This window comes from Phalacrocorax carbo, chromosome 5 (assembly GCF_963921805.1).
Source record: "Phalacrocorax carbo chromosome 5, bPhaCar2.1, whole genome shotgun sequence".
NCBI classification, from domain to species: domain Eukaryota; kingdom Metazoa; phylum Chordata; class Aves; order Suliformes; family Phalacrocoracidae; genus Phalacrocorax; species Phalacrocorax carbo.
The window spans coordinates 60,411,783-60,438,500 of NC_087517.1; the positions used below are offsets into that span (position 1 = coordinate 60,411,783).

Below are 26,718 nucleotides of genomic sequence, written 5' to 3' on the forward strand. Positions count from 1 at the left end.
CCCCCCGCGCCCGGCTGGCCCCGGCCCCGGCCCCGAGCCCGACCCGGGAGGAAGGAGGGGAGCGGGGCAGGTCCCCCCCGCACCGCCCGCCTCCGCCGCTCCGCTCGCCGGGCGCCGGGAGGGCGGGACCGCCGGGAGGGGACCCCCACACGCACCGCAGCCTCCGCGCAGCCCCCGGCTCTTCCGGGCTGAGGAACGGCTCTCCCCGATCGCGACACAGATGTCACACGCACAGGCGACAACCGCGGCGGGAGGGGATGGAGGCTGCACACGGCAAGCGGCAGGGTGGGGTGCCCAGGGAGGGAGGGAGGGAGGGGAGGGAAAGCAAGCGAGGGGAAAGGTGGTACCTTGGATGTGCTGCTTGATGACATTTTCCAAATGGTCCAGCCTTTCTATAATCCTTAAAGTGTCCCCTTTGTCTTCCTCTAACTTTTTTTCTGAGATCGGCTCCTGCACTTTCACATAAACACTGGCAATGTAGTTGGTGACCCAGCCCACGTACAGCAGGCAGACGATGTTAGTCATTCCGCTCAAAATCACGCAAGTGGACACTAAAGTTTTGGTTTTCCTGGTGCACACCATCCTGAGATCCCTCCATATAGCTCCAAAAATCCTGCGATCCAGAAAACAAAAATAAGCTGCGATGAAAATAAATCCTTTCCCCCCTCTCCCCGAAACGGCGACCACTCGGAAGTCAGTAAATTTCCATGCAAAAAGTTCTCTAATCCACAGAATAAAAATATTTGTCGCCTACCTAGAAGGAGAGGTGGGGGGCGGGGGGGGGGGAGGGGGGCTGATAATTAGAATCCTGGAATCGAGCGCATTAAAATAGCTGAAACTTTGCGATAGCAGTGCCGACGGCAGCCCGGCGAGGCGAGGCGAGGCGAGGCGCGGCGCGGCGCGGCGCCCGCCCGCTGCTCCCCGGCACCGGCGCCGAGGACGCGACCGCCGAGCGCCCGAGTGCTGCAAACTTTGTTCCCCGCGACGCCGCCTCCCCCCGCCGCCGGCCGCGGCGCCGGGATCAGACCTCGGGGGCAGCTCGCCGGGGAGCGCGGCTCGCTCGGCCGCGGATTGACAGCCCCCTCCTCCAATAAAGAGCCTGCTCTGGCACGGAGGTTGCTGCCATCGCCGTATGGCCGACGGGGACCCGCGCGGGGCGGGGTTACCGCGGGGCCCACCTGCTCCTCGCACGCACACGCACACGCACACGCGGGCACACACAGGGACATACGGGCGGACACACGGACGCCGGCGGGCGCTGGGGCGCCGCCGCGCCGCAAGCCGGGCGGGAGGGAGGCCGGGCGGGCGGGGACGGCGGCCTCCCCGCTATTCCTGGAGCTGGCTGCGAGGAGTTGGCAGCTCAGACCGGGAGCGGCCCCCGCCCGTCGCTGCTCCGTGAAGGCTCCGCTGCCCGGCCGGAGAGGAGAGGAGAGGAGGGGAGAGAGCCGCCGCGACCACCCGGTGCTGGGCGCTCACGGGAAGTCATCCGTCTGCCCGGCGGGGGTGAAAGCGGAGACGTGCCTTTGACTCATCGGAGCTACCGGTTCCGCAGCTCCACCAGCCAGCGACCACCCGCCAGTAGCGTGGGTTTGTCTTTCAGCCCGTTTGCCTGCCCCCTCGCCGGGGGGGGTCACATTATTAACAGCTAATCGTTGCTTATATCCGCACCAGCAAGCCCCAGTATCCCTCCATCGCCTCCCCCACTTCCACAGGACTACGCTGTATCAAGAGTACACCCTGCCCACAATTAGCTTCAGCATCAGCAGGCGAATTCCTCTCAATATGAAATCACACTGATTTGAAAGAAGGTACACTACACAATAGATCACACTCTTCCATTCCTATTAGGTAGGGACTTTTGTACTAAATGAGACCATTTTCTTTTGATAGTCTCGAGGGAAATGTAACAGTAGCATGACCAGTATTAGGAACAATGAGGCACCTGTTAATTAACATACCAGTATTATTTTAAGTACTAATTATCCAGTGAAAGCAAGAACAAATGCTGTGGGTCGCACTGTAGTACGTAGTCATCCGTTATGCTAGGGTTATCCTGCCTGTGCAGAAAGCACAGCAGATCACCAGGACTTACTACTCCGAAGCACACACGTGTGAGCGTTCGAACCCTGCAATATCTTCAACATGCATTTCAATATCTTAAAAGATGTAGACGATTTGTCTTACTGTTTTGGGGTTATTTTTAAATGAATTATAAGCAAGACCCAGTTTTCAAGAGAGAAGGCAGGCAACTGTCCTGCCAAAAGGCAGAATGACTTCTTCCTTTCCATCAGTCGGTACTCCATAGAGACAGTAAAAACTACGGATACTCAAACACACACAAAAACAGCACCAACTGAAGCTGCAGTAAACACTGCCAACGAAGCTCAAAAACAAAACTGCCTCCTCAGTCTTCTAAGTCTCTCTGTAAACCAACTGAAATTTTGGGCGATTTGTAAGTACTTCCCCAGTGATACACTAAAGGAGCCTAGCCCAACAGAGCTCTTTTGGAAATTAGAAAATATAACACAAGTATTTGAATGGGAAAAAGAGTACACATTTACAATTTAAGAAAAAAATATTTTTAGTAATGCAGGAAAGTTTGCTAAATGAACCAGTCAATGAACAATTTCAAGCATTATAAAAGACAAAATATTGACACAATATACTAGTACAGCTCCATCACGTAAGTCGATTATCCTGCTTGGTCTGCAGTTTGCCTACAGCATCATTTATATCCCTGTTTCCTATCTTTATACTTCAGTGTTACAGCTCCACATCTGGTAGCAACCAACAGCAGTAAGTGCACATCGCTGAAGTCTTTAATAATAGTGTTATCTAGACTTGCTTTAATCTTTGTGAACTCTGCCTACAGTCACAAAATACAAATCCTTCAGTCCTGGTAATTTCGGCAGAATCCAGGACTCAGCCTTGGACTTCTCAATTTAAAGCAGAACTTATCTGAAATCATTCCAGAAAGGGATGTGTAACAACCATTAATAAGTCATATGTTCCATGGAAGTTTATGAAATATTAACAAACAACTAACTGCTTTTATAAACAAACATGAACAGTACTTGTTACTAATGACTGTCTGCACATCCATAAGCAACATAAAGGTTTGAAAAAAGATGGCTAATGTGTCTAACAAGCCTAATGGGTTGGTTGTAACAGCACATAATCTAGTAACCTTTTATTTCAGTAACTATTAATAGTTCATTAGCCCTTTGCTCCCAACAGTTCTCTAATCATGTTTAAAATATAATTTCATGTAAAACTACATTCTCCTACTACCAAAGCTGACTCCTCAATGGCAAGCAGTAATTCCCTATCTTCTCATTTGAGCCTTGATTTTACTGAAGCTGGTGTTAAATCTCTGTTTGACTGCATAGCAAAACCTCCAGCTGCTTTAATACACGAAAAATACGCTTGCTTTCATACCTCTGGTAATAATATTCTGGACTGGTCTCTTTAGAAGTCTTCTTTTAGGAGTTTATACAAAGTTGGAGGTATCCAAGCATATGTCATTTAGAGACTGGTTGGTTTTGTCATTTTGATTTATTGTATAGCAGTACAATCCAGATGAGACCCCTTTGTGCAAGGTATTATACAAACACATAAGCAGTCCACTTTTATAATTTAATTGGAACAAAACCAGGAAAAGGAACAATAGGAGAATAAAATGCTGCCAGTCTCACATTATAGTCGGGGAGAAAATTAGGTGATAAAAACCCTAAACGGTTCTTTTTTGAACATTTAAATTATAGGGGAGCACCAGGTCTATGAAATTTCTCTTACATCACAGTGGTGTCTTTGAAAGTTCTACTTCAGGTGTTGAAGCCTGAGGCAGTGCAATCTACTGCACAGGTCATTAAACTAGGTGTCTGACTCTATCCTTGTCCTGATAGTCATCTGCTATGTCATGCTATGCAAATTCTTTCACTTCTGTTTCACTCAAGTTAATGGAAAAAATAATTTCTTAATATTTTTATGTATCACAGGCTTCAGTATGAATTGCCACCAACTACACTACTGTAATAAGACACCATTTCAACCATTGCTGAGGAAATACTAACCTTAGAACCTAATAAATAGAGACACCACTTATCTTGCATTAAAGCGTTCTGTAAGGAAAGTAATTCAATTAGTATTTCTTACCTATCATTACAGTTCAGGGAAGGGAAATGATGGAAAGAAAGATATGTTTAAGAACTACATTTTTATTGGTGCATTTTGATGTGGGCTATAACATTTTTAGTAGTGAGAGGGTCCTTGAAGAAAGAAGTAGCGAAACATCAGAACTGACAGTATCTACATCCCATTTTACAAGAACAGGTTTCTTAAACCTTGTTAGAAATCAGTGAAAAGCTTAATTTTTTAACACTGATTGCATTCTATCCAGATTCTTAGCTGAAATCCTATTAGTTTGTGGAGATATAATCATTATTACCTAGTCTGAGTAGATTTTCTTCTATTATTTCTTCCCTCACCCCCAATGATCCCATCTTTTCTTTGAAAAGATAATAAAAAATTCCAAAGGCACTCAGTAAGCAACACGGCCTTTTGCATTGTGGAGAGAGATGTCCAAATACATGTAGAAAAGTCTGAATTACCCTAAGTAGATAATTTTTTCTTGAAGCTCTGATATCTGGGTCTGCACGCACATGAATCAAACACCATCTCTAAGCAGAGATGACCCCTTCTGCAAATGAGCTCCTCCAAACACTTCAAGTTATGAAGGTGCTTTTTTTAGCTCCCCAAGAGAGGTAGCTTTCTGTATTTTCAAGGTAAAGGTCATTAGTTCAGTCCCCAGGGAAGTGATCTGATGATCTTTGTCCCTATCTGTTGTCCCTAGTCATCTCTCTCACTAAATTTAAACCAATCTTAAAACTTTTATTAAATCATGAAAAGAGACATGCAGGTATTGCAGAGATGCCTTTGCATATACTGGAGCTGGGTTTTGAAGCAAGGGATTTGTTATATGGATGTTGTAGATAATGAACATGAACTGAATGCAAAAAAAAAAGGGGGGGGGGAATAGGCAAAAGCTGAATGGATGAAAAATGGGGTGGGAGTAAAATGAGAAAAATAAAAATTGCTTTTTCCTTGATATGCTGGGACACATTATCATGATCTTTGTGTCTCTGGCATTTTCACTCTTCCCAGCTACTCTTACTGCCTTGCCTTCTTCACGTCCACACCTGCTCTCTTCTGTTATTCCCTGTCATCTTTCCCATCCCTCATTTAAGAATAACCACTTCTAAGTTTACACTAGTTCTGTTACACATCACCCTTTGTGACATTTTTATGAATCATCAGTTCATTTAGGTTATGCAGGACTACTCATTTTTCACTGCTTGGCAAAGACTGCTCAGCGAAGCATCAACTACAGCGAAATTCAGCCCCATATCACCCTACTGCAGCCTCCTAAGAGGAAAGGTAATGTGGTGGTCGACTCACAGGTGGCATTTGAATAACTAACATCCATGAAGCATCATTTCAAAATCATTTACCTTGCACTGGAAAGAAGAAATTAAATAATACAGAAGACACAGAAACAAGAGAGAGTGCATGTGTACTATTTCAGTTTGAAAACTGAACTGGATCTTGTCTTCTGGACTGAGCTCTCACTGCACATGAAGCAATGAGAAAACACCTCATGCAAAGGGAGCAGAACAGAGCTAGCAGGAACATTAAAACATCTAATGGAAACTTATGTACAAAAGCAGCCCACAAGAGATAGGGGCGCATACATGCATGTCGTCATCTCCTTCATCACCAGATTCATGCCTTAGAACACGTTTGCCACTCCCCTTATATGGTAGCTATAAAATTTATATCTGTATTTTTTATTTCCAGATGGCATTTTCCATTCTCAGTATTTGCCAGGCTTATCTTGTCCATTTGTCCTTCCAAAATGTTTTCCTATCCAAAACATCTAAAATCACTTTATACTTTAATTGATCTCTGCTATGCTGTTTTATTAGTAACTTTTACGCACTGGTGTGATTTATTTTTCCTGGCAGCATTACACTGCACTATTTATTTGCCGCAAAACTCTCAGTTAATCCATTGCAAGTGAATCATGTGCGACCAGAAATTCACCAGTATGAGTAGAAGATGCAACATATGGTCCTTTGCAAGTGGCACATCTACAGTTACTCAAATAAGCATTATGTTATGTTCTCTTCAAAGCTGTCGTGTGTCTACCCCCAACCCCCCAATGACAACCGTGTCCCTAAGCAACTTCAAGGATCTTCATTTCTGGGTGTTAAACCTCAGATACATTTGAAACACATCTCCAGAGATTGTGGCCCACTCAATCTCTATTACGTTCCATCTCTTTTTATGTTCAAAAGCAAAAAATTAGTAAAGATTAAATCATTTGTCATATATAAAAATCTTGGCTTTCTTAACCCAGTCTCAGTGCTGTTTTTTCTACCTTTAACTACAGTAATACAAATCACTGCACTACATCAACCAAAAACTGACGCAGCTGAATATCCCATTTCCAAACACTAACTCTGAACATTTAGGGACAAGAACAGTCTTTCTGCCAGACTTTGCCTGGCAAAGCTTCAACACATTTAATGACTTAAAGACTTTCTGTGTCAGAGGTTGCAACCAAGCAATTGCTTACACTAGCTATGTAAGCAATTACAAATTCACAGATTAATCCCTTTTTGAACCTGTACTTTCTCATATTCCAAGGGAACGTGAATAATCACTGTGCAGTCATCTCTCCATCTGCAACTGTATAGGCCTATCATATTCCTTCTTAGATGGTTCTTGGCCAGTCCAAGTCTCGTATATGCAGCCTCTTCTCACATGAAAGGAACTCCATACTTCTATTACGTTTTGTCCTCTTCTACTTTCACCTTTTTTTTTTTGAAATAGGATGACATGGCAGCCCAGACTGATGCATCATTTCATACTCTATCTTGTTCTCAGCTCCTTCCTTTGTAATTTCTAACACTGTCAACTTTCTTGACTGTCACCAACCTGAAGTTAACCTCAACGAACAAGTCACAAAGAACTCCTCAGTTACATAAATATAAACCCTGGTAATAAACTAGATGTAGTTTTGTCTGCCTTTCTAGGTGTAGGCTGCCTCACATTTTGCTATTTCATCACCTTGTCATTCAAGGTCATGGTTTCTCTAACCTTTTGCAGTTAGCTTTACAAATTACTAAGTGAATATGGTATCCTCACTATTTATATGCTTTTCTGATCATGTCTACATATGCTAAACAATGTAGATCCCAACCTCCCCTACTCATGACTGTCTTCGGAAACTAATGATTTTTTTTTCCTATTCCTTATTCTTTCTGTCTTAACCAGTTCTTAATGCATGAATGGAGCTTCTCCTTATGCATAATAGGTATCAAGAGCCTTTGGAGAGCAAACTCCTAGGAAGGCTTCACAGCCCAAGTGCCAAATAAACCCAGCATCAACTGTATCACCATTATTCATATGTTTTCCAATGTTTAAAAAAAATTCAGTGCATAGGTAGAAAGTGAATTCCTTCAATTGCTTATAAGAGAACGATTTATCTAGATAAAATTTAGAAGAAATAATCACCCCCTGTATTACAGGAATAGAAGAAAAATTAATATTGCATACTTTTAGGCTTCCTATAAGGAATTTTTTCTTTCTGGAGGCTTGGAGATTAATTTTGTTTTAGAAGAATGGACACTGAGGCATTCAAGAGCATTATGTCAAAGTAAAGACAGGTAATAAAAACCGCTATTGAGTTAAGGGGTAGAACCTCAGAAGTGACTGAAAACTCAAAATGGTGATCAGAGATAATGGAACATTAAAGTAATTGTACTTTTTCATCTGAATTGATGGTTAGAAAAAAATGGATTACTTCTGTAGGCTCAGTTTACTGTTCAACCAGAAATTACAAAGAATCTGGATGATTCTGCTTTATTAGTTTAATGCTAGGTAGGACAGACATCCTTGAAGGACAATGCTGGTGAAGTCAGTTGGTTTAATTCTTCCATTTCCCAATCAACATTATACCAGTCTTTTTAAGGATGAGTTTTGGCCAGCTGTCCTTCAGCCAGTGGACAGAGTAAATGCACAAGACCCTCTGTTGATGTTCTTTTGCCAAATTCATGTCCAAGCATGTAATTCAGCTGAAACATGAATTCTACAATTTGAAACTGCTGAAACAATTTTCCGGATAACACGTGCTTTCATCAGGTACTGCAGCCACAGCTTAAGCAAACCAACATTTGCAATAAAATACCTGGAGTATGTTAGTAATTCATTATCTTTTTAGGTAGATGAAAAAGTCTTCAGTTTTGGGTACGTGTGGTTTTTGCTTGTTTGTTTTTAAAGGATTTGATAATGTCCAGAAGTAAACTCTTCTCTGATCCATTCACTGCATAAAACCCCACAATAACAACCACCCTGAAACAAACAAAAAAAACAAACCTTGTGCTACTTTTAAACAAAACTGACTGCATAACAAGCTTTCAGTCCAGCTTGGTATTCTAACAGTTCTCACAGTATAAGAGATGTAAGCTTTTATTTGATTGGGCCTGGAATATCACGCTGGTCTGTGCTGCAAGAATGTCTGACAAAAGAAAGCAACATATTAATACTTCTTTTTGCTTATAAAAAGAGAGACACTTACAAAAGTTATCTAAGTAATCCAAAAGGAAGCCCGCAGAGGAAGCAATGGATTAGAGCCAAGAGTTATTTCAACAGTACCAGCCAGTACAGCTCACCCAGTATATGATTCAGACATTTATATGTAAGTCTCTAGCCCTTCACATAGCACTCCTGATTTTAGAGCTGCTGAAAAGATTATTTCAAAGAATAAATTTCAGACAACTTACAATGCTTTTTTTTTTTCTTTTAAATAAAGGAAAGTTGGTACTCATAACAAGAAAAAACACTTTAAGAATCTCACATACAGTTCCAACCAGGTTCTTTCCTTACTAAATAACAATACCCCAGATGGTATACCTTTGAGTCATATGCACATACTCTTCTGATGTGCAACCACCACATTCCTCACATTTTGTTCAGTGCTCTACGGTCTTCGGCATAGCAAATCAAGCTCACCCCCTTCCACCTTGGAACTGTTCAAAAGTGCAGGAAGTATCAAGTTACAACATGGAAGTAAAGCTCTTTTTTCTCAGTGCAGTCCCGTATCTCAACCCATCATCCTGGGGTAGGCTTCTACCAGTTTCATCTTCCAAAAGAAGGTCAGAAAAGGATTTATGTTTAGATTAAAAGCACAGTAGGCTTCCGTATAACCATTGGCTTCAGTATGCTTGCATCAGTTAAAAGTTCCTAGTTTACATTTTCAGAATCCATGGCTCTAAAAAGCACTTAAAAATACCATTAATTAAAATTTACATTCCTCTGGGAACAGACAGCAAATATTTCTTCTGTCACACCTTCATGGAGCCAAAAATCAAAATATCTCAGTGCTTGACACAAGACAGACATTAAGATGTTCAACACAGGTTGTGAACATCCTTCAACATGTTGAGATGAAGCACAAATAAGTTCATGTTTCAAGCATGAAGATCAAGCATGAAGCATGAATAGTTCATGCATGTGAATTATTCAGATTCAACAGATCTGAATTGTCTCTTGACTTAGACCTAGACCACAAAAATCTTAGCATTTACTTCTAAAAATTAAGTGTGTTTGTGCTTCTGAAAAATCATCTCTTCCATTCTACATCATACCTGGCACAGTTTGCAGCAGAGACACTTAATATGCCAAAGGAACAATAGCCTTTGAACACTGGCTGAAGAGAAAGTAACTACCTACTGAAAAGTTTCCTGAAGTCTGCAATGTAATTGGGAGATTTTACATCAAAACAATGACTGCAGGCCCATCTAGACATTGGTTTCAAAAATGAAAAACACAACCTAAGGGAGAATTATTTATATAAATGAAGAAAGGCCTGAGGGACCTAGACTTCACCAAATCTCTGAATGGTCCATATAAATGAACAAATTCGCAGTTACTGAGATAATTAAAACCAATCAGGCACTAGCTAAAGGATTTAACAAATCAACAGAAGCTTGAGGCATAAAGTAGCATTAACTTTTATAGAGACTTATTCTATGTCTTTGAGCCCAAAGAATTCTAAGTTGGTCAAAAAGAAAAAAGCCAAGGAAAATAATTTGGTACTTGTAACATGAGGAAATGGAGCACCAGTTTCACTGAGATTTTGCTTAGATTAAAAGGACTGCGCCACTGGAGGCGTAAGGACGAAAAGTTGAAGCGAAAACATCCAGTATGAGGATTTTAGAGGGAAACGTTACGTGGCTGGAAATATTACCATAACTGTGCAAAAACTGGATGACAACTTGATGCGACTGTGAGTTATTTAGGCAAGGGAGAATGTTGCTTTGTTGTAACTCTGTGGGTTGATGGTACAACAGGTAGAAATAAAATGCTATTACATAATTTGGAAGATTTCCAGTCTGGAAGCTGGCTTCAGATACAGTCAATTCTAGGCTCCAGTTGTAACATTATTTACAGCTTAATTCACAGCTTGCATTTTTATCAGCACAACACACACACACTCCACAGCTTCTTTAGGCCAAATAAAAGCTGTAAAATGTATTTTGTAAGAAGCACCCAGCAGTTCACTAACCCACAGCTTTTACTCTAATGATCACATGACAGGATTACAAAGATGCCCAGGCTTTTTTAACTGAAGGACTGCAAGTGAAAATTTTTTTTTGGTTGGTTGGTTTGTTTTTGGTAATGTGCTCAAGTGGTTTCACCCTTCCTTGTATTGTCTTTTCTAATCAAGTTCAGAACTAAACATGACTCACATTGTCATTATGGCTACCGTTTTGTTCTTTGCCAAATTCATACCGGATGTCAGAAAAACATAAGCTATTTATTCCTTGTTGGTCTTAAATAGCCTGAACACTAAGAAAAATAATTCTGTTTTATAAAATCACCTACTTTTGTAAGGCTCAAGACAGGAAAGTACATTAATTTCTATATGCCTCAGCTAATGCCAGCTCACAGTATGTTACCACCAATTATCAATACTACGAGATCTAAAGAAACAAGCAGCTGAACTTCCCTGTGTAAGCATCCCAGTTTACCTTCCTGTTCATTACAGTATTTGCTTCATATATGCTGGAACAGTCCCTTCCAAATTCCTTTCTGCCCTACAGAGAACTTCCATAAAAACATTACTGGCTCCTGGGGTCTAGAACAGAAAGTGAGAGCTCAAGCAACTATTGGAATCCTTCCTGTATTGAAATACCAAATACCACATGTTTAAAGAATAAAGTCAACTGCTGAATGACTTTACTATGGAAATTTAATGAGCAAACAATATTCAGAAGTATAAATCTATGCACTAGATCTGTAGTACTAATCAGGAGGTTGGATCAGAAGGCATCAGTCCAGAACAGGGTAGAGTATTAGAGTTTCAGGGATTTTTTAAAAATTCTACTGGTTTAGTTACATCAAAATAGTCCACACAAGAGACATTGGTTCAGTTCCTTAGGTTGCCACAGCTTTAACAAATTAAACGACATTTCTGAAATCCAACAACCTGGCCAACTACTTATTATGAAGTCTTGGAGGATATCTATTTTTCAGCCACTGAGGTGGCATCCAGACACCTTAAAGGCTGCTGTTGCTTGCATTTGCCAGCCTGTACAGTTTCAAAACAGCTACAAGGTGATACAGATTTAAGAGTAAGATGCAATCCATTTAAATCATACCTCATCTCTTCCTCCTTAGCACCTCTTACTTGTGTGTTTTCACCTACCCAGTTTTATGGTGCTGGTTTCATTAGACAATTTCCCACACAGGATTACATTCCGTTGGCTTCTTGTCAAAAACATTCACACTAGAAGAGCTGAAATCTTCACTCTTCAACTAGAATAGGGTAGCTGACATATACATTCAGGCAACTGTAGTGTGACATCTACAAACAACACTGTGCTTAAACACAAATTTCACTGATCTTAAACATACTTTCAAGTTGAGATGTACATATCACTATACCAGCAATGAACATAAACCAGAACTGTTGTGTTTTATGCCATCTTCACAGCAGGAACTCAGGTTAACCACAACCATAAAATAGTGCTAACCGCAACAGCTTATTTCGATACAATGGGGAGAAGGGCAACTAACTTCAGCTGAAATAAATCAGCATAGATCTGTTGAAATCATAAAAGAATATGAGCCTCTACCAGCTAACATTGAGTTTCTTTATTTAATGTCCTGTTTATTAAAAGATTTTCTAATTTTTTTTGTATTTATTGTTATAGGATGCAATTTGTTGTTCTACAATTTAGACAAGTCCCTAATGAATGCAAGGTGTTCAAGCTGGCTGTGTTTCCAACTGGCAAGGTAGCTATAAGACACTCCAAAGTCAGTTGTACAGGAATCATAGAAACCAATTCCCAGTTTAGAGTCAAGAACGCTCCATCTGATACTGAAGAAAACAAGACAAAGTTGAATCCTGCTATCGGCCTTTTAGTTACTAGTAACTACTGAATGGACTAGAAAATCTGCTGAGGACAATTCACAAAGGCTAAAAAACTTGGATGGTGTTTCAACCTAGGTGTTCATAAAGAAGTGCAATATAGACCATAGATCCCAATTTGTGAAGTGTGGAATTTGCAGCAGACACTGCTTCTCTGTAGCTTCTAAATAACACAGTTATTGTAGCAAGAGAAATTCTGCTCAAGGCTTATGTGTTATTTACAACAGGCTCATACTTCCCCCCCAGGGTCTGCCTCAAACTTCTGTTTCTTTCACCAGGGTGTTAGAAAGATTCCTTTGTAAATGCTTCAGAAACAAAGTTTTCAGCTCTGAGAATTAATGTCAATTCTTGTGGGTCACTAACACCATGGAAAAGTAGTGTGAAGTGTCACTACTAGTGAGTCCCTAACTGATGACAGCCCTTCTCCTGCATCTGGACTTCTCAACTGACGTCCCTTAGGAACAAGATAATACAGAATCAAGATTCACATACTGGTTTGCATGGTAAACAATCCATACAAAGAGCATTTTAAGCTCTTGCAGTGGAAAGTAAAGAGCAAAGGGTAGACAGAAGGTGGAAGATTATGAGAAAAGATAGGAAAACAACTCATCCTGTAAGCAAAGTGAAAAAACAAGGGGTAATAAAAATTCTACATTTCATATTACGTGTTCACCAGTGACACAAGATACAACTCTATGCTTTGTTTGTTTCTTCTCTCAAAGGAAGGACCACTGGAAGGACTAAAGAGAAGCATCTAATCTGCTGTTTATTTTCTGTTGATATTAATTTATTTTACTTCCTGCTGTAAAAGACTTGGAGAAAAAAACCCAACCATGTTTCAATGTAATATTTCCCCCAGCTCAAGCAATTTCCACCAGTTTTAACTTAGATTTATCTATCGCATGCCAAGCATTATTTCATTAAAATGTTGTTCTGAGGATGACTCATCAGTCAAATAATATTTCTGTAAAATACCTGCAGAACTCAGTGATGCCAGGCAGCAGAATACACTGCTAGCTGTTAAGAGCAGTAATAAATCTAGTTGCCATTTTCGATGATAGGAAAAATAGGTAGCCATAATTTGGGAGTTATCATCATTGGGGTTTTTGTTAAGCAGGACCTTCTGTTCGCTACTCAGAATCTGTACACAAGTTCATTATTATCCATTTCTCTCAGTAGAGCTGTTTTCATGCTTGTAAGTGCATGCTGATAATCAAAATGACATTTAAAATACTCAGCATACAGCAATAAGTCGATTTTGGTGGTTTGTAATAGGGCATCTGTTGGTAACATGTTTTAAAGCCAGCTTGCGGCAGAGAGAAGAATCCATGAGACAGGCAATACTACTTCTGTGATGCTGGCAACTTTGATTTGTTGAATTTTCCAGAAAAGTCAAATGGACATCATCCTACAATACCTGTATCATCTTGAAAGTTCAATTGCAAGGTCCTTTTTACAAGGCCTTAACATAGAAGTTAAATGTTCTTAAATCTTCAAGGGCAATATAAATGCCAAGCCCCTCAGAAAACTTTGGAAAGTGAGCCAGTCCTCCTGGACTCACTTTTATAATTGGTTTGGTTTTGAGGGGTTTTTTTGGTTGGTTGGTTGGGTTTTTTCATTCCTTGTTACATTTTCTTATTAGGAATTATAGGAAATAACTTTCCTTGTTATTTTTTGTTATTTTCCTTAAAGCAAAACAACTTAATAGCTGTGACAAACACAAAAGGCGGAGTAAAAGTGCTGCAAGCTTCCTTCATTAAGCATGTTTTCCAGTTCTCTACATCTGCTAAAGAGCCCAGGAATATCTCTACAATGCCAACATTGCTTCATTATTTTTGTTTTGTTTAAATGAGGCAACGTACATCAATCTAGCAGCAAGAAAGAAAGAATCTTCTCTCTTCCCTGACATGTGGGTATATGCAATGGACTAGCTTACATTTTGGGTAACAGATCAAAATGTTATCATTATGTGGTGGGCTGACCCTGGCTGGACACCAGGTGCCCACCAAAGCCGCTCTATCACTGCCCCTCCTCAGCTGGACAGGGGAGAGAAAATACAATGAAAGGCTCATGCATTGAGATGAAGACAGGGAAAGATCACTCACCAATTACTGTCATGGGCAAAACAGACTTGACTTGGGGAAATTAGTTTAATTTATTACCAATCAAAATGAGAGTAGCATAATGAGAAAATAAAAAACAAATCTTAAAACCCCTTTCCTCCACCCCTCCCTTCTTCCTGGGCTCAACTTCACTCCTGATTTCTCTACCTCCTCCCCACGAGCAGCACAGGGGGACAGGGAATAGGGGTTGCAGTCAGTTCGTCAGACATTATCTCTGCCACTCCTTCCTCCTCAGGGGGAGGATTCCTTACACTTCTCCCCAGCTCCAGCGTCGGGTCCCTCCCAGGAAGGCAGTCCTCCATGAACTTCTCCAACTTGAGTCCTTCCCACGGGCTCCAGTTCTTCATGAACTGCCCCAGCATGTGTCCCTTCCACAGGGTGCAGTCCTTCAGGAACAGACTGCTCCAGCGTGGGTCCCCCATGGGGTCACAAGTCCTGCCAGCAAACCTGCTCCAGCCTGGGCTCCTCTCCCTGCAGATTCTACCAGAAGCCTGCTCCAGCACAGGCTTCCCACAGGGTTGCAGCCTTCTTCAGGCATCCACCTGCTCTGACATGGGGTCCTCCATGGGCTGCAGGAGGACAGCCTGCTTCACCACAGTCTTCAGTGGGGGCTGCAGGGAAATCTCTGCTCTGGCACCTGGAGCACCTCCTCCTCCTCCCTCTCCCTCTTCCCTGACCTTGGCATGTGCAGGGCTGCTCCTTTCACAGATTCTCACTCCCGTTTCCAGCTGCAGTTGCGCAACTGGTTTCCCCCCCCCTTCTTAAATATGTTATCCCAGAGGCACTACCACCGTTGCTGATGGGCTCGGCCTTGGCCAACAGTGGGTCTCTCTTGGAGCCGGCTGGCATTGGCTCTGTTGGACATGGGGGAAGCTTCTAGCAGCTTCTCGCAGAAGCCACCCCTGTAACCCCCAGCTACCAAAACCTTGCCATACAAACCCAATGCACATTAGCACTGTCACGGTGAGGCAAAACATCACTTTGTTGATCAAAGGCTAGAGAATTGTCCAAAGCTATTGCTTTGGACAATAGGGAGCAGAAAATATTTCAAACTAATTCACATCTGCTGTTAATAAGATACTAATTTATTCAAATCCGTTTTTAAAATTGAGAGAAGAGACCTATATATGACTAAAATAATAACTACATTACTTCTTTAAAGCCGTTAACTTTAGGCAACGTGCAGCACAAATACAATGAATACCTCATTAAGAAATAGTCATTTCTTTCCTGGGACAATTTCAACAAAGACTAAAAGCATCAGTCTCAAATCTGATTTTAAAGCCTTTGCCTAAAAACTAGGTGGTTTTCCCCCGTGTTTTTCCACAGAAAGCATTCCTTTTTGTGGGAAAAGGCATTTTAATTAAATTTTTTTTTTTAATTATCAAAATAGGATTTGATTACCACCATGCTAACTTAGAGTTTTTCCAATTAAGTGGTACTTCTAATGCTGTATATTTATGCTGTATTACTTCTAAACTGGTTTACATTCTTACAGTGAAATAAAAATAAATCAGTCAGTTAAAGGACATACTTGGTTGCAATAAAGATGAAAGAATCTGTGGACTAGTTTAGAAAAAAACTTATCCAAGAGTAGGTTCACAACCCTGTAGAATATTAACAAGACTTTTTGAGATGGTAGTAAGTTTATCATGCTTTTAAAAACAAAACCAAACAACAACACAAAAAAGACCCCCCACTCCTTTCCTGTATCTCAAAACCTAAGCTTTTCAGAAATTACTGAAACATTTACTTTCAACCTTTAAGCCATCTTTAATGGATACCCTAAACCAAGACAAAAGATGCCACATGATTCATATCCATCTTCATGAACTAGAAATAGAGTATCTTTCATATCAGATAGGATATAAAATTCTTGCACTTTTTCTGTGTTGGAAAGCATTCAAAGTTGAATACATCTTGTTCTGCAGCTGGAGTTTAATTAGCTTAAATAAAGTTTATTTACTTGTTTGGTTTATTGGACAAGGAGCTGAATTATGAGTTCTCTTACAGCCACTCACAATCCACAGAGGGGTCACCTTAGACAGTAGGTGTTCCCCCATACCTATTCCTCTTACGTGATTGCCAAGCAAGGTATCTGGATCAGATAACTAAGGTAAAACCCTCCCCAGTCTGTGTGTCAGTCTGTCTTCCCTAATGATGGCACTGCCTCAAAGAGATTAATGATCCTGCTTACTGCTTTGATCAACAAAGCAGGCTCCTCTCCCTCAGGCAGCAGAGGCTCAAACAGCTCAGTTCAGTTTCTGCTATTGGCTCAGAGAAGGAGCATTATATAGGCTTCAGGGCACAAGAATAAGACTTCTTTAAGACAGAGCTTACAACTAGAAGAAAGAAAAAAAAAAAAGAGGGCAAAGCTTCTCCAGAGTTTAGACAGGAATTTAGGGAGCACTGAAGTTTGATGCTGTAGTAGGAAAATACACAAAAACCTTGTTAAATGGGCCTATCTCAGGAAGTGCTGAGGAAAAAATTTATCCCTACAACAAAGGCAGGCAACAGCACAACCCCCCAAAGTATTTAGAGAGGTATAAAGAGTGTTCATGGGAAGAGATCAGGAGAGCAAGGCTCAACGAGAGCAAGACTCTCATTAAAGAAAGGAAGAAAAAAAAAATTCCCACTTTTGTTACCAAACAGGAGAGTAATTAAGAAGCACCAACTGCAACAACTAGAAAGAGAGATGGCATCAAGATCAGAAGAGATAAAATATCCTCTTATGGACCATGCAGGTGCACATTATGCCAAAATTCAGTCTGGAGTATTCAGAGCAACAAATCATGCTTAGAGTTTCACAGAAGCACACATTGGAAGGGACCTCAGGGATCATCTAGTCCAACCTTTCTAGGAAGAGCACAGCCTAGACAAGATGGCCCAGCACCCTGTCCAGCCAAATCTTGAAAGTGTCCAATGTGGCCAAGTCAACCACTTCCCTGGGGAGATTATTCCAATGGTGACTGTCCTCACCATGAAAAGTTTTCCTCTCGCGTCCAATCAGAATCTCCCCAAGAGCAACTTGTATCCATTCCCCCTTGTCGTCTTCACGTGACTCCGTGTAAAAAGGGAGTCTCCATCTTCTTTGTAGCTGCCCCTTAAGTACTGGTACATGGTGATGAGACCCCCTCTGAGCCTCCTTTTCTCAAGGCTGAACAAACCTAGTTCTTCTGGCTTATCCTCATATGGCAGCTTCCCAGTCCTTTGATCATCTTGGTGGCCCTTCTCTGGACCCCTTCCAGCCTGTCCACATCTTTTTTTGTACAGCAGGACCAGAACTGTACACAGCACTCCAGGTGTGGCCTGACAAGCGCCGAGTAGGGTGGGATAATGACTTCTTTATCTCTGCTGGTGACGCACTTTTTGATGTAACCCAGCATCCTGTTGGCCACCTTGGCCGCAGCAGCACACTGTTCGCTCATGATGAGCTTTCTGTCCACCAGGACCCTCAGGTCCCTTTCCACAGAGCTGCTGTCCAGCCAGGTGGATCCCAGTCTGTGCTGCGCTCCCCAGATTATGTTTTCCCAGATGCACGACCTTACACTTGTCCTTATTGGACTTCATAAGGTTCTTGCTGGCCCACTTTTCCAGCCCATCCAGACCTGCCTCTCCCTTCCAGAGTGCCTACTTCCCCACTCAATTTGGCATCATCAATAAACTTCATCAGGCTACACTTGATGCCATTATCCAGATCACTTATAAAGATACTGAGTAACACCGGGCCCAATATTGATCCCTGGGGGACCCCACTAGTGACAGGGTGCGACTTGGAAAAGGAGCTATTTACCACCACCCTTTGGGTGCGGCCTGTCAGCCAGTTCCCCACCCACTGCACAGACCACTTGTCTAGGCCATAATGCATTAATTTCTCCAGGAGGAGACTGTGGGGGACCATATCAAAGGCCTTGGAGAAGTTCAGGTAGACAGTGTCCACTGCCTGCCCCATGTCAACCAGGCAAGTCACTTTGTCGTAGAAGGCCACCAGGTTTGTCAAGCACGATCTGCCTGTAGTGAAGGCATGCTGGCTTTTCCTAATCATGTGCTTCATTTGACTTGTGATGGCCCCCAGGAGGATTTGTTCCATAACTTTCCCAGGGACTGAAGTAAGGCTGATGGGCCTATAGTTACCCGGATCCTCCCTCAGGCCCTTCTTGTAGATAGGAGTAACATTTGCCCTCCTCCAGTCCTCTGGGACATCCCCCGTTCTCCATGACTTCTTGAAGATTATGGAGAGCGACCTCGCAATGATGTCAGCCAGCTCTCTCAACACCCTCAGGTGGATGTCGTCAGGGCCCATTGATTTGTAGGGGTCAAGCTCCTGTAATAATTCTTCCTTCACTGATGGTGGTTCGGTATTTGGATCAACCAGGGATTTCATTCTCAAAGCCTGGGACCTGACAGTGCTGATAAAGACAGAGGTGACGAAGGTGTTGAGGACCTCTGCCTTTTCAGCATCATTGGTGATTGACTCTCCTTTTCTGTTTAACAGCGGGCCTATGTTTTCCTTCTTTTTCTGCTTATGGCTGACATGTCTGAAGAAACCTTTCTTGTTATTTTTGACATCTACAGCCAGTTTCAATTTGAGCTGGGTTTTTGCTTTTCTAACTGCATCTTTGCACACTCTGGCAATGCCCTTGTAGCTCTCAACGGATAATCCTCCACTTCTCCATCTTCTCTTTTGGATTTGAGTAGACCCAGGAGGTCATGGTTGTGCCATGGGGGCCTCTTGCTCCGCTTACTTCCCTTTCCTTTGTAGGAGATAAACTGGTTTTGTGCTTCCAAGACAGAGTTCTTGAACACCCAGCACTCACTAGCTCCTTTATCTTCCATGGAAGCATCCCATCAAATCCCTCCCAACTGAGCCCTGAGTGAACTGAAGTTTGCTCTTCTAAAATCCAGAACCCTTGTGTTAGAGCTGACCTTCAGCACACTCAGCAGGATCCCGAACTCCACAGTATTGTGGTCACTGCAGCCAAGGCTATCACTAACCGAGATATTACAAAGCCGGCTTTCTTAGTTTGTAAATAGCGAGTCCAGCAGTGCCTCATTCCTGGTTGGTGCATCTAACATTTGTATAGGGAAACAGTCCTCTGTGCATTCCAGGAACTTGGTGGATGACACGCGAGCTGCCATATTGTTCTTCCAGCAGACGTCTGGGTAGTTGAAATCACCCATAAGGACCAGGTTCTGTTGGCCAAAAGCTTGCTTTGGTGCCCCAATATTGCATTGTCAGCATTGTCATTGTGGTCAGGAGATCGGTAGCAGATGCCCACTGTGAGGTCCTGCTTGGAGATGACCCCTTTGACTTTAACCCAGAGGCATTCGATAGAGCAGTCGCAATCAACCTGGTTGACTTTGATACATTCAAGGTTTTCCTTAATGTACAGTGCAACTCCCCCACCTCTTCTACACTGCCTGTCTTTACAAAAAAAGCCTGTAACCATCCATCGTGATCCCCCAGTCATTTGAATTGTTGAGTTGTTTGTTTTAAGTTTCCCTTCAAAAAGATTTCCCTTTAAGTCCTTGATTAGCTCCTCTCTCTCCTCTCCTTTGTCCACTTCTCCCACCACCACCATTAAGAATTCCTCCAATGTTTTAGGAGTTTTAATGAGTTCCAGTTAGGGAGCTAATCAGATAAAACCTAACTATAGCAATTATTATGCCAAGTGGAAACAAATTAAAAAAAAAAAAAAAAACCACAAATGGGGAAAACCTCAAACTGTGCAACTGTGATTATCTCTCTATTTTCATTCTTTAAATGTAAGAACCACTGAAGTTGCTATGAATACCACCTTCTAACTTGTGTCACTGGCAGTAGAAATCTCGAACTCCTACTGAAATTTTGCTACATGCCACTGCCAAAAGCTCCATTTTTTTCCTCCTGCTAGATAAATATCTAGCAGAGCTGAAAGAGAATACAGATGGAGGCTAAAGGAGGCTTAACACCACTAATTCATGCATCAGTGCCGTTGGGCTTTGCTGAGCATTTCAGTAGACTGCTTTCTTTCCAGCAGCCTAACACAATGAATCTGCATCAGAGACCAATAATTTCATTAACTTGAAAGCTGGTTGAAGCTGGTTGGGTTGGAACATGAAAGATTTGGCAAGACTGTAAATTAGAGGGTGTATATTTACAGTTTTCTATGAATGAATTCTGCTTCACTCAGAAAGAAACTTAATGGACAGTAAATTTTATTGCATCTATTAAAGAAAAATTTTTTCAAAGCATATTTAGCTGACAGCTCAAGCATGAAAAAAGGGATTCTGCAACCAGTAAGCTGCAAAAGTACTATTCAGGAATCTAAGGTTACATGTTTGTCCTTCACTGGTTACAAAAGAAGTCTTCATCTTATAGCACTATCTATCCCAGAGGGCAGTTTCCACTAACCACATGTAAACATTAAATCTATGTACACTGGCTGTAAACATTGCTGCTTTTCTCTCCTAGTTGCAGCTGGAAGTAGAAGGTTTTCTTATTTCAGACTAATAGGATTGTCTGACAGTTAGAGAATTGCAATATTGTGAAACCTGAGATTGCTCAGAAACACCAAGAACCTATTTTAATGGAATGCCCTTTCAGATCAAGCCTATAGCATCATAGATTGAGACCACGACTCTCTTACCTTTTTATGTACTGTGTTTCTTTTGTGGCACTAAAGTACGTCTTCTGTGGCTACTACTCCCCCTCAAACAAACAAACAAAAAAGTAGTTCCAAAACTAGCAAGGAATTAGAACAGGAAAAACATGACTACATCAAAGTCAGTTACAAAGTGAAAAGTAGCTTCTCCTAGCTTTTGCTATATTTGGTATTCTGCACATTCAGGCAGAAGGCATTCAGTTTTACTTTTGTTTGCCATGAAGAATATTTGTGTTTTGAGTGCCCTTGTACACTGTAGGACAAGTCCAAAGGATAGGGAGTATCCAGCTCGTTATTCCTTGAGTGAATTTTATGCACACAGTAAGGACTGACCCTAACTGACAAATCAGCATAGCTCAGCTTAGTTTTCTTTACCTGGAACAAGAACTTCACCCTTCTTATTTAAAAGAAATAGGAAAATTAACATATCGCTCAAGTTAGATTTCACTTAAGTCAGATTTCTCTCAATATTGATTTTAAGTCCCCCCCTCCCCTTCCCTCTACTGTTCATTTTTGAGAGGCATCATAGGCAAAACAACCCAAAAGACTGTTAATAAGAAACTCAGGTTCACCAGGAAAAAAGAAATTACATGTCTTTTTTTCCCCCCATATTGTGAAGTCACTGTGATACAGAGATGACCCATAATAACACAAGCAAAAATTGCTAAGGCACTTCTCTCTGCAAGAGAAAATTTCCTGTTGTGCAGGGGAAGACTTCAGTAGCTCCAGTTAATATATGCGTGCTCACCACAGACCCGCAGCACCAACTCTTGTTACTTGCATGTGCATTCACGTACATTTAGATTACTTCAGCACTGCTGTAGCTAGAGCACACGGGAAAGGTTGACCCGTTGCTATGTGTTGGCTCTGTCTCAGAGCCAACAGAGAGAGGCTGCTTTATGTTTTCAGCCTACAATAAAGTAAGCATTTTCAGATACCACAGCTTAATAGCTAAAGTTTGGTGAGCCCTTTCACACATTTTAACACAAGTGGCTGAAAGCCACCCTTTCTCTCAGGATTTTTATCAAATTCACAGATGTCTTTTCACCATTGCATATGCAGTTCTAGACAGAAAAAGAACCATGTTTTGAAATTTTCCAGTAGAATCAATTGCTTTTAAACATTGCTAAATCTGTCCTCAATATTATGCACTAAAAATCCTCTCATCAAGAAAGTCCAAGTGTTTTTCAGGAAAAAAGTCACCTGAAAGTCTTGAAGACCTTGAAGTTTATAGTAATGTTTACAGTTAGATCCAGCATCAGTAGAAGAACACCAGTAGTCTTGTTGAATGGCTTGCAAAAGCACTGATCACCATGTGGAATGTTTGTTCATTGCCAGCTAAGCTCTCATTAAAACAATTTCAGGATTTGACTGGTCAGTGTTGTCAGCTTTATAAGATTTAGCAAAAAATTGACTTTTCTTCTGTAAATTTTACTAGACAAAGCCTTTGAAACACCTTCCTTACACAAAATAATGAGATAGAACAGCATGACTTCCCTGCCTGGATGTGATTTTGTGTTTATGTATCTAAGGGAATCTGATCCTAGCCATCAAGACTTAGTTTTCATTTGTGAAGCTGCCAAAGAAAAACTAGCTTGCAGAAAATACTTCGAGTTTATCTTCTAAAATAAAGGTTAAAAAAAACCAAAACAAAAGCTCAGTTAAGCCCAGGATGGCAGTAACCATATGTATACTACAGGTAACACAGCATACTTGTAAAGCAAAAGAGCGTGCCTACCACTTAGTCTGATGACTGCTCTTACCATCAGTTCCTCTCTGCTTTCTGTTATCACGTTATGCTATGCTATGCTGTGTGCAGACCTGTGTTAAACAACTGTTCAGTTGCAGGAGAACCATGGCAGCACATTGGGAGCTTTGCACGAGGGAGCCAGCATCTTGGGAGATGAACAGGTGTTTCATTCATCCAAATTCCAATGCTTGAGGAATCAAATCTTCAAATATTGCCCCATAAATACATCTCTCATGCTGATGCCTTTATTCGCTACTAGTGTTCAGAGTCCAGCTCAATGTGTACACCAGTTTTTTGTCATAAAGAGGATGTTACCACACCAGTGTTCAGAAAGGCAAGAGACAGAACACGCCTCTCCTCCCAAAGACTTTTATCCCCAAAAACCATCCCTGCTGTGTTGTGCTGCTGCTTCACACAGAAGGTTTCAGGCAAGTTGAATTCTTTGCAAGACAGCCATAGCCAATAATTATAAAATCAATATGGGCTCCTCCGTCATCCTTCCCTCCCACTCCAAATTAATCAGCTGGAATACCTAGGTTTTGACATTATGATATAGTGATGACTGAAGTCTATACATGTACCTTCATTCATCATCAAGCAACACACAATGAATTCATTGTGGTGAACACAAGATGCACCTAAGATGTAACTACAGTTTAAGACAGTGAAACAGTTTTACTTCCTCCAGGCAGGGAAAGTCTTATGAAAAGATTTTGCCTTTGAAACCAGCAAACGTGAAAAAATTACTAGTTAGCAGTCAATAATTAAAAGACAATTACACATTGACAAGCAAGATGATAGCATTTCATTGACGGTTTTATATTAAAATGAAGACAGAAACCCAAAGAACTTCTCCATTATTATTTTAGTGCTAGACTCAGCACCCTTTTATTAACAGATATTTTCTTCAGTAGATATAAATGTGATAAATGTCATGTTCTCAAGTTACTGAAGGCTGCTTTTCTATCACTTGCACATTAAGTTCAAGTGATTGTTGGGCAGATGGTGAGAAAAAAGGGTGCATAATATGTTCGCGATCTGACTGACACAGATTATACTCTTTAAGCAGTAATTGAAGCACTTTGATATACCATTTCTTCATCCAGGGCCATCAGACAAGGAAGGTTCCCTAGTTACATTCATGCTGCTTCCCTAGTAAACTGTATTTCAATTATTATGCAAGTCACAGAAGTCTATTTTAAGATTCTTTGCTTTTATTACAGTACATATGGAGGAGGTTCTCTCCTGACATTTGAATAATCTGTCTTCACCTAGCAGGTGTGTTTTCCTTTCAGAATTTTTTTTAATAACCTCCTCAAAAATAATCAGGAGAATTGGAAGAGAATGAACTAGAATTATGCTGGTGGGCATATGCACTATTTTTAACAGTGCCCAAGATCGGGGCCATACTGAGGGAAAAAAAAAAAATAAAAACGGCATTAAACCCGCATTTATGGCAGAGTAAGCAAATCAAGTGAGAACATCCATTCGTTTCATTTTCAGGTCAGCACACAGCTTCTGTACTCTGCTCCTTCTTGTGCTAATGGTAATAGTCTAAGAGTTGAAGCAACCTTGGCGTCATTCACCACTCCAGCTATAGAGAACAGCTTCTGGTTCCAGAGATCTCTTCAAGCCAGAATAACACAGGTGTGTGACTTCACTGCCTCAGAGGAACACTGTTACTATCAGACAGATGCTCCTCCTTCATACAGGTAGTGAAATGGATCCTATCACAGGCAGCTAACGTGCATTCTTCAGGATCTTAGAACCATTTGGCATTTTTTTCTGGCAAGCATCTCTGAAGTCAGTGGACAGATCCCAGCAGAAGAAATGTTACAAGAAGCAAGCAACAGATGTAACCCACAGCCTGAGAGAGCATGCTTGGCTGTTAACAATTAGTCATGAGGCTCCTTGTTCAAAATACAGTTCATTGCTTAGTCCTTCTTCAAGTTCTCTGCAACTGGAAGTTTCAGACTGACAAAAATTGAAAATAGAAAAAAGAAAGATGAGATTAGAAAGCTCTGTAGAAAGATGAGCTTAGCTGAGGTAAGGGAATATAGCACAATTTTATACGAATCTAAGCCAACTTGATGAGATTCATTTCAAATAATCTCACATTCAGCTTTATGACAACCCGTGACCTCCAGGTCTTGCATCAGTAGGCGGTTCAAGTAGGCTGAATAAGGAGAAAAATCCATAAATGATTTGATTTTTCTAGCTCAGAGCTTTGGCCACATGCCCAGTGAGCTCTCTATTATTTTAAGTCATTCAGTTACAGCAATGGAAATATCACCTCATTAATAAGGTAAGAACTATATGTTTAAGTGCCAGTTTACAGCATTAGGAAGGACAGAATATCGCCAATTTGCTGACAGAAGAAACATTGGAAATCGACCTCTGTCCCTCCGAACATGATCAATATGCTCTCATCAGTACCCAAAGCCATGAGACCAAACAGACTGCATTCTTACAATATTTGGGCTCAAAAATATTTACTTCCCGAACCGGTGGAGGACTTGATAGTACCTGTACTACTAGTCAAAGTGAGGTGAGTGGATCCCCGGCCTCAAGACAAGGACCCTGTATGCAAGGTGACCATCATTATCAGCAGCATTAACACAGGTGGTGACCAGGTTACCAAGATCTTGGGCAACAGCAGGAACCTCTCATAGGATTTTTTTTAAGGCTTGGTATTTTATACCAGTGTTGGGGGATTAAAAATCTGTAGGCATCTTGCATACGGTAGACTTTCCTGCTTCTCTCAACTTAGCACTGTCTACCTCTGCAAGACAACCACTGTGCCTTTTCTACAATTTCTGCCTATTCCATGCCAGATCTCAAGTGACTGAAAGCTGTGCTTCTATCTCAATGCCACATATCATTTGATGCCAGTGGCAGCATGGACTTCTTTCTCTGCAAGTTTGGGCACCGCTTATCTGGTAAGTGATTGTAGCAGCAGGATCCTAAAATTAGCCTCCTTCCAGAGATGATCTTACACTAATCCTAGATGTAATGTTTGACACTTGTGCCTCATGACTCGATTACTATGCCTATTGCCTTTATTTCGCAGGTACACATGATCATGTAATCATAAAAGCATGCCCATCCTGTAAGGGGATGAAGCCAGCACAGAATGGACAGGCCACAAAAGCTGCAAATTTCAGTGCTCAAGCAAAGACAAAGCCAGACAACTCTTTAGGCAAGACAAGAATACAATGACTCAAAGTTCTGAAGATTTGCAAAGTCTGATGGTATGATTTAGCTAAAACTAAGAACTAAGGACCTGAATACTCACTGCATTTTATTACTATAGGATATTATTAGCTGAAATAGAGGAGGAAAATAGTGGGTGCATTCTTTATATGGATTCATTAGCTGACACAAAGGAAAAACAGAATTGCAGCTGAAACTACTATTTGAACAATTAGCACTGGTTATGTAAAACACAGAGGCACCTGTAAGGGGGTCTTTTTTTAAGAACGCTTGCTTTAATAGTGAAGATTTCTAACCATTACGTTCTCCATGCTTTCAGACAACTGCAGTTGCCCCTCATGAAGAAAAGCTTCTCTTCACCTTCTGCTAAAAAGATCCCCAAAGATATGTTAATTTTTCTGTAATGTATTATCTATTCTATCACTACAGCTGTCATATCTGCTTTCTCCTCAAGGACTGATGCAGTTGCAAATACTTTCTGCATCCCAT

The 26,718-nt window shown here is 41.4% G+C and overlaps 1 protein-coding gene across 5 annotated transcripts in view; it reads right to left on the reverse strand.

Moving 5' to 3' along the window:
- Positions 1-26,718, reverse strand: part of GALNT18 (polypeptide N-acetylgalactosaminyltransferase 18) — a 339,486-nt gene that overhangs the window by 240,913 nt on the left and 71,855 nt on the right. For 4 of the 5 annotated variants that reach the window (XM_064452730.1, XM_064452727.1, XM_064452726.1 and 1 more), the window contains one exon: positions 348-613. In XM_064452730.1, coding sequence (XP_064308800.1) covers positions 348-613 — 266 coding nt within the window. Of the gene's footprint in view, positions 1-347; positions 614-754; positions 1,081-26,718 lie in introns of those variants that run through there. The other variant, XM_064452729.1, reaches the window with a different exon arrangement.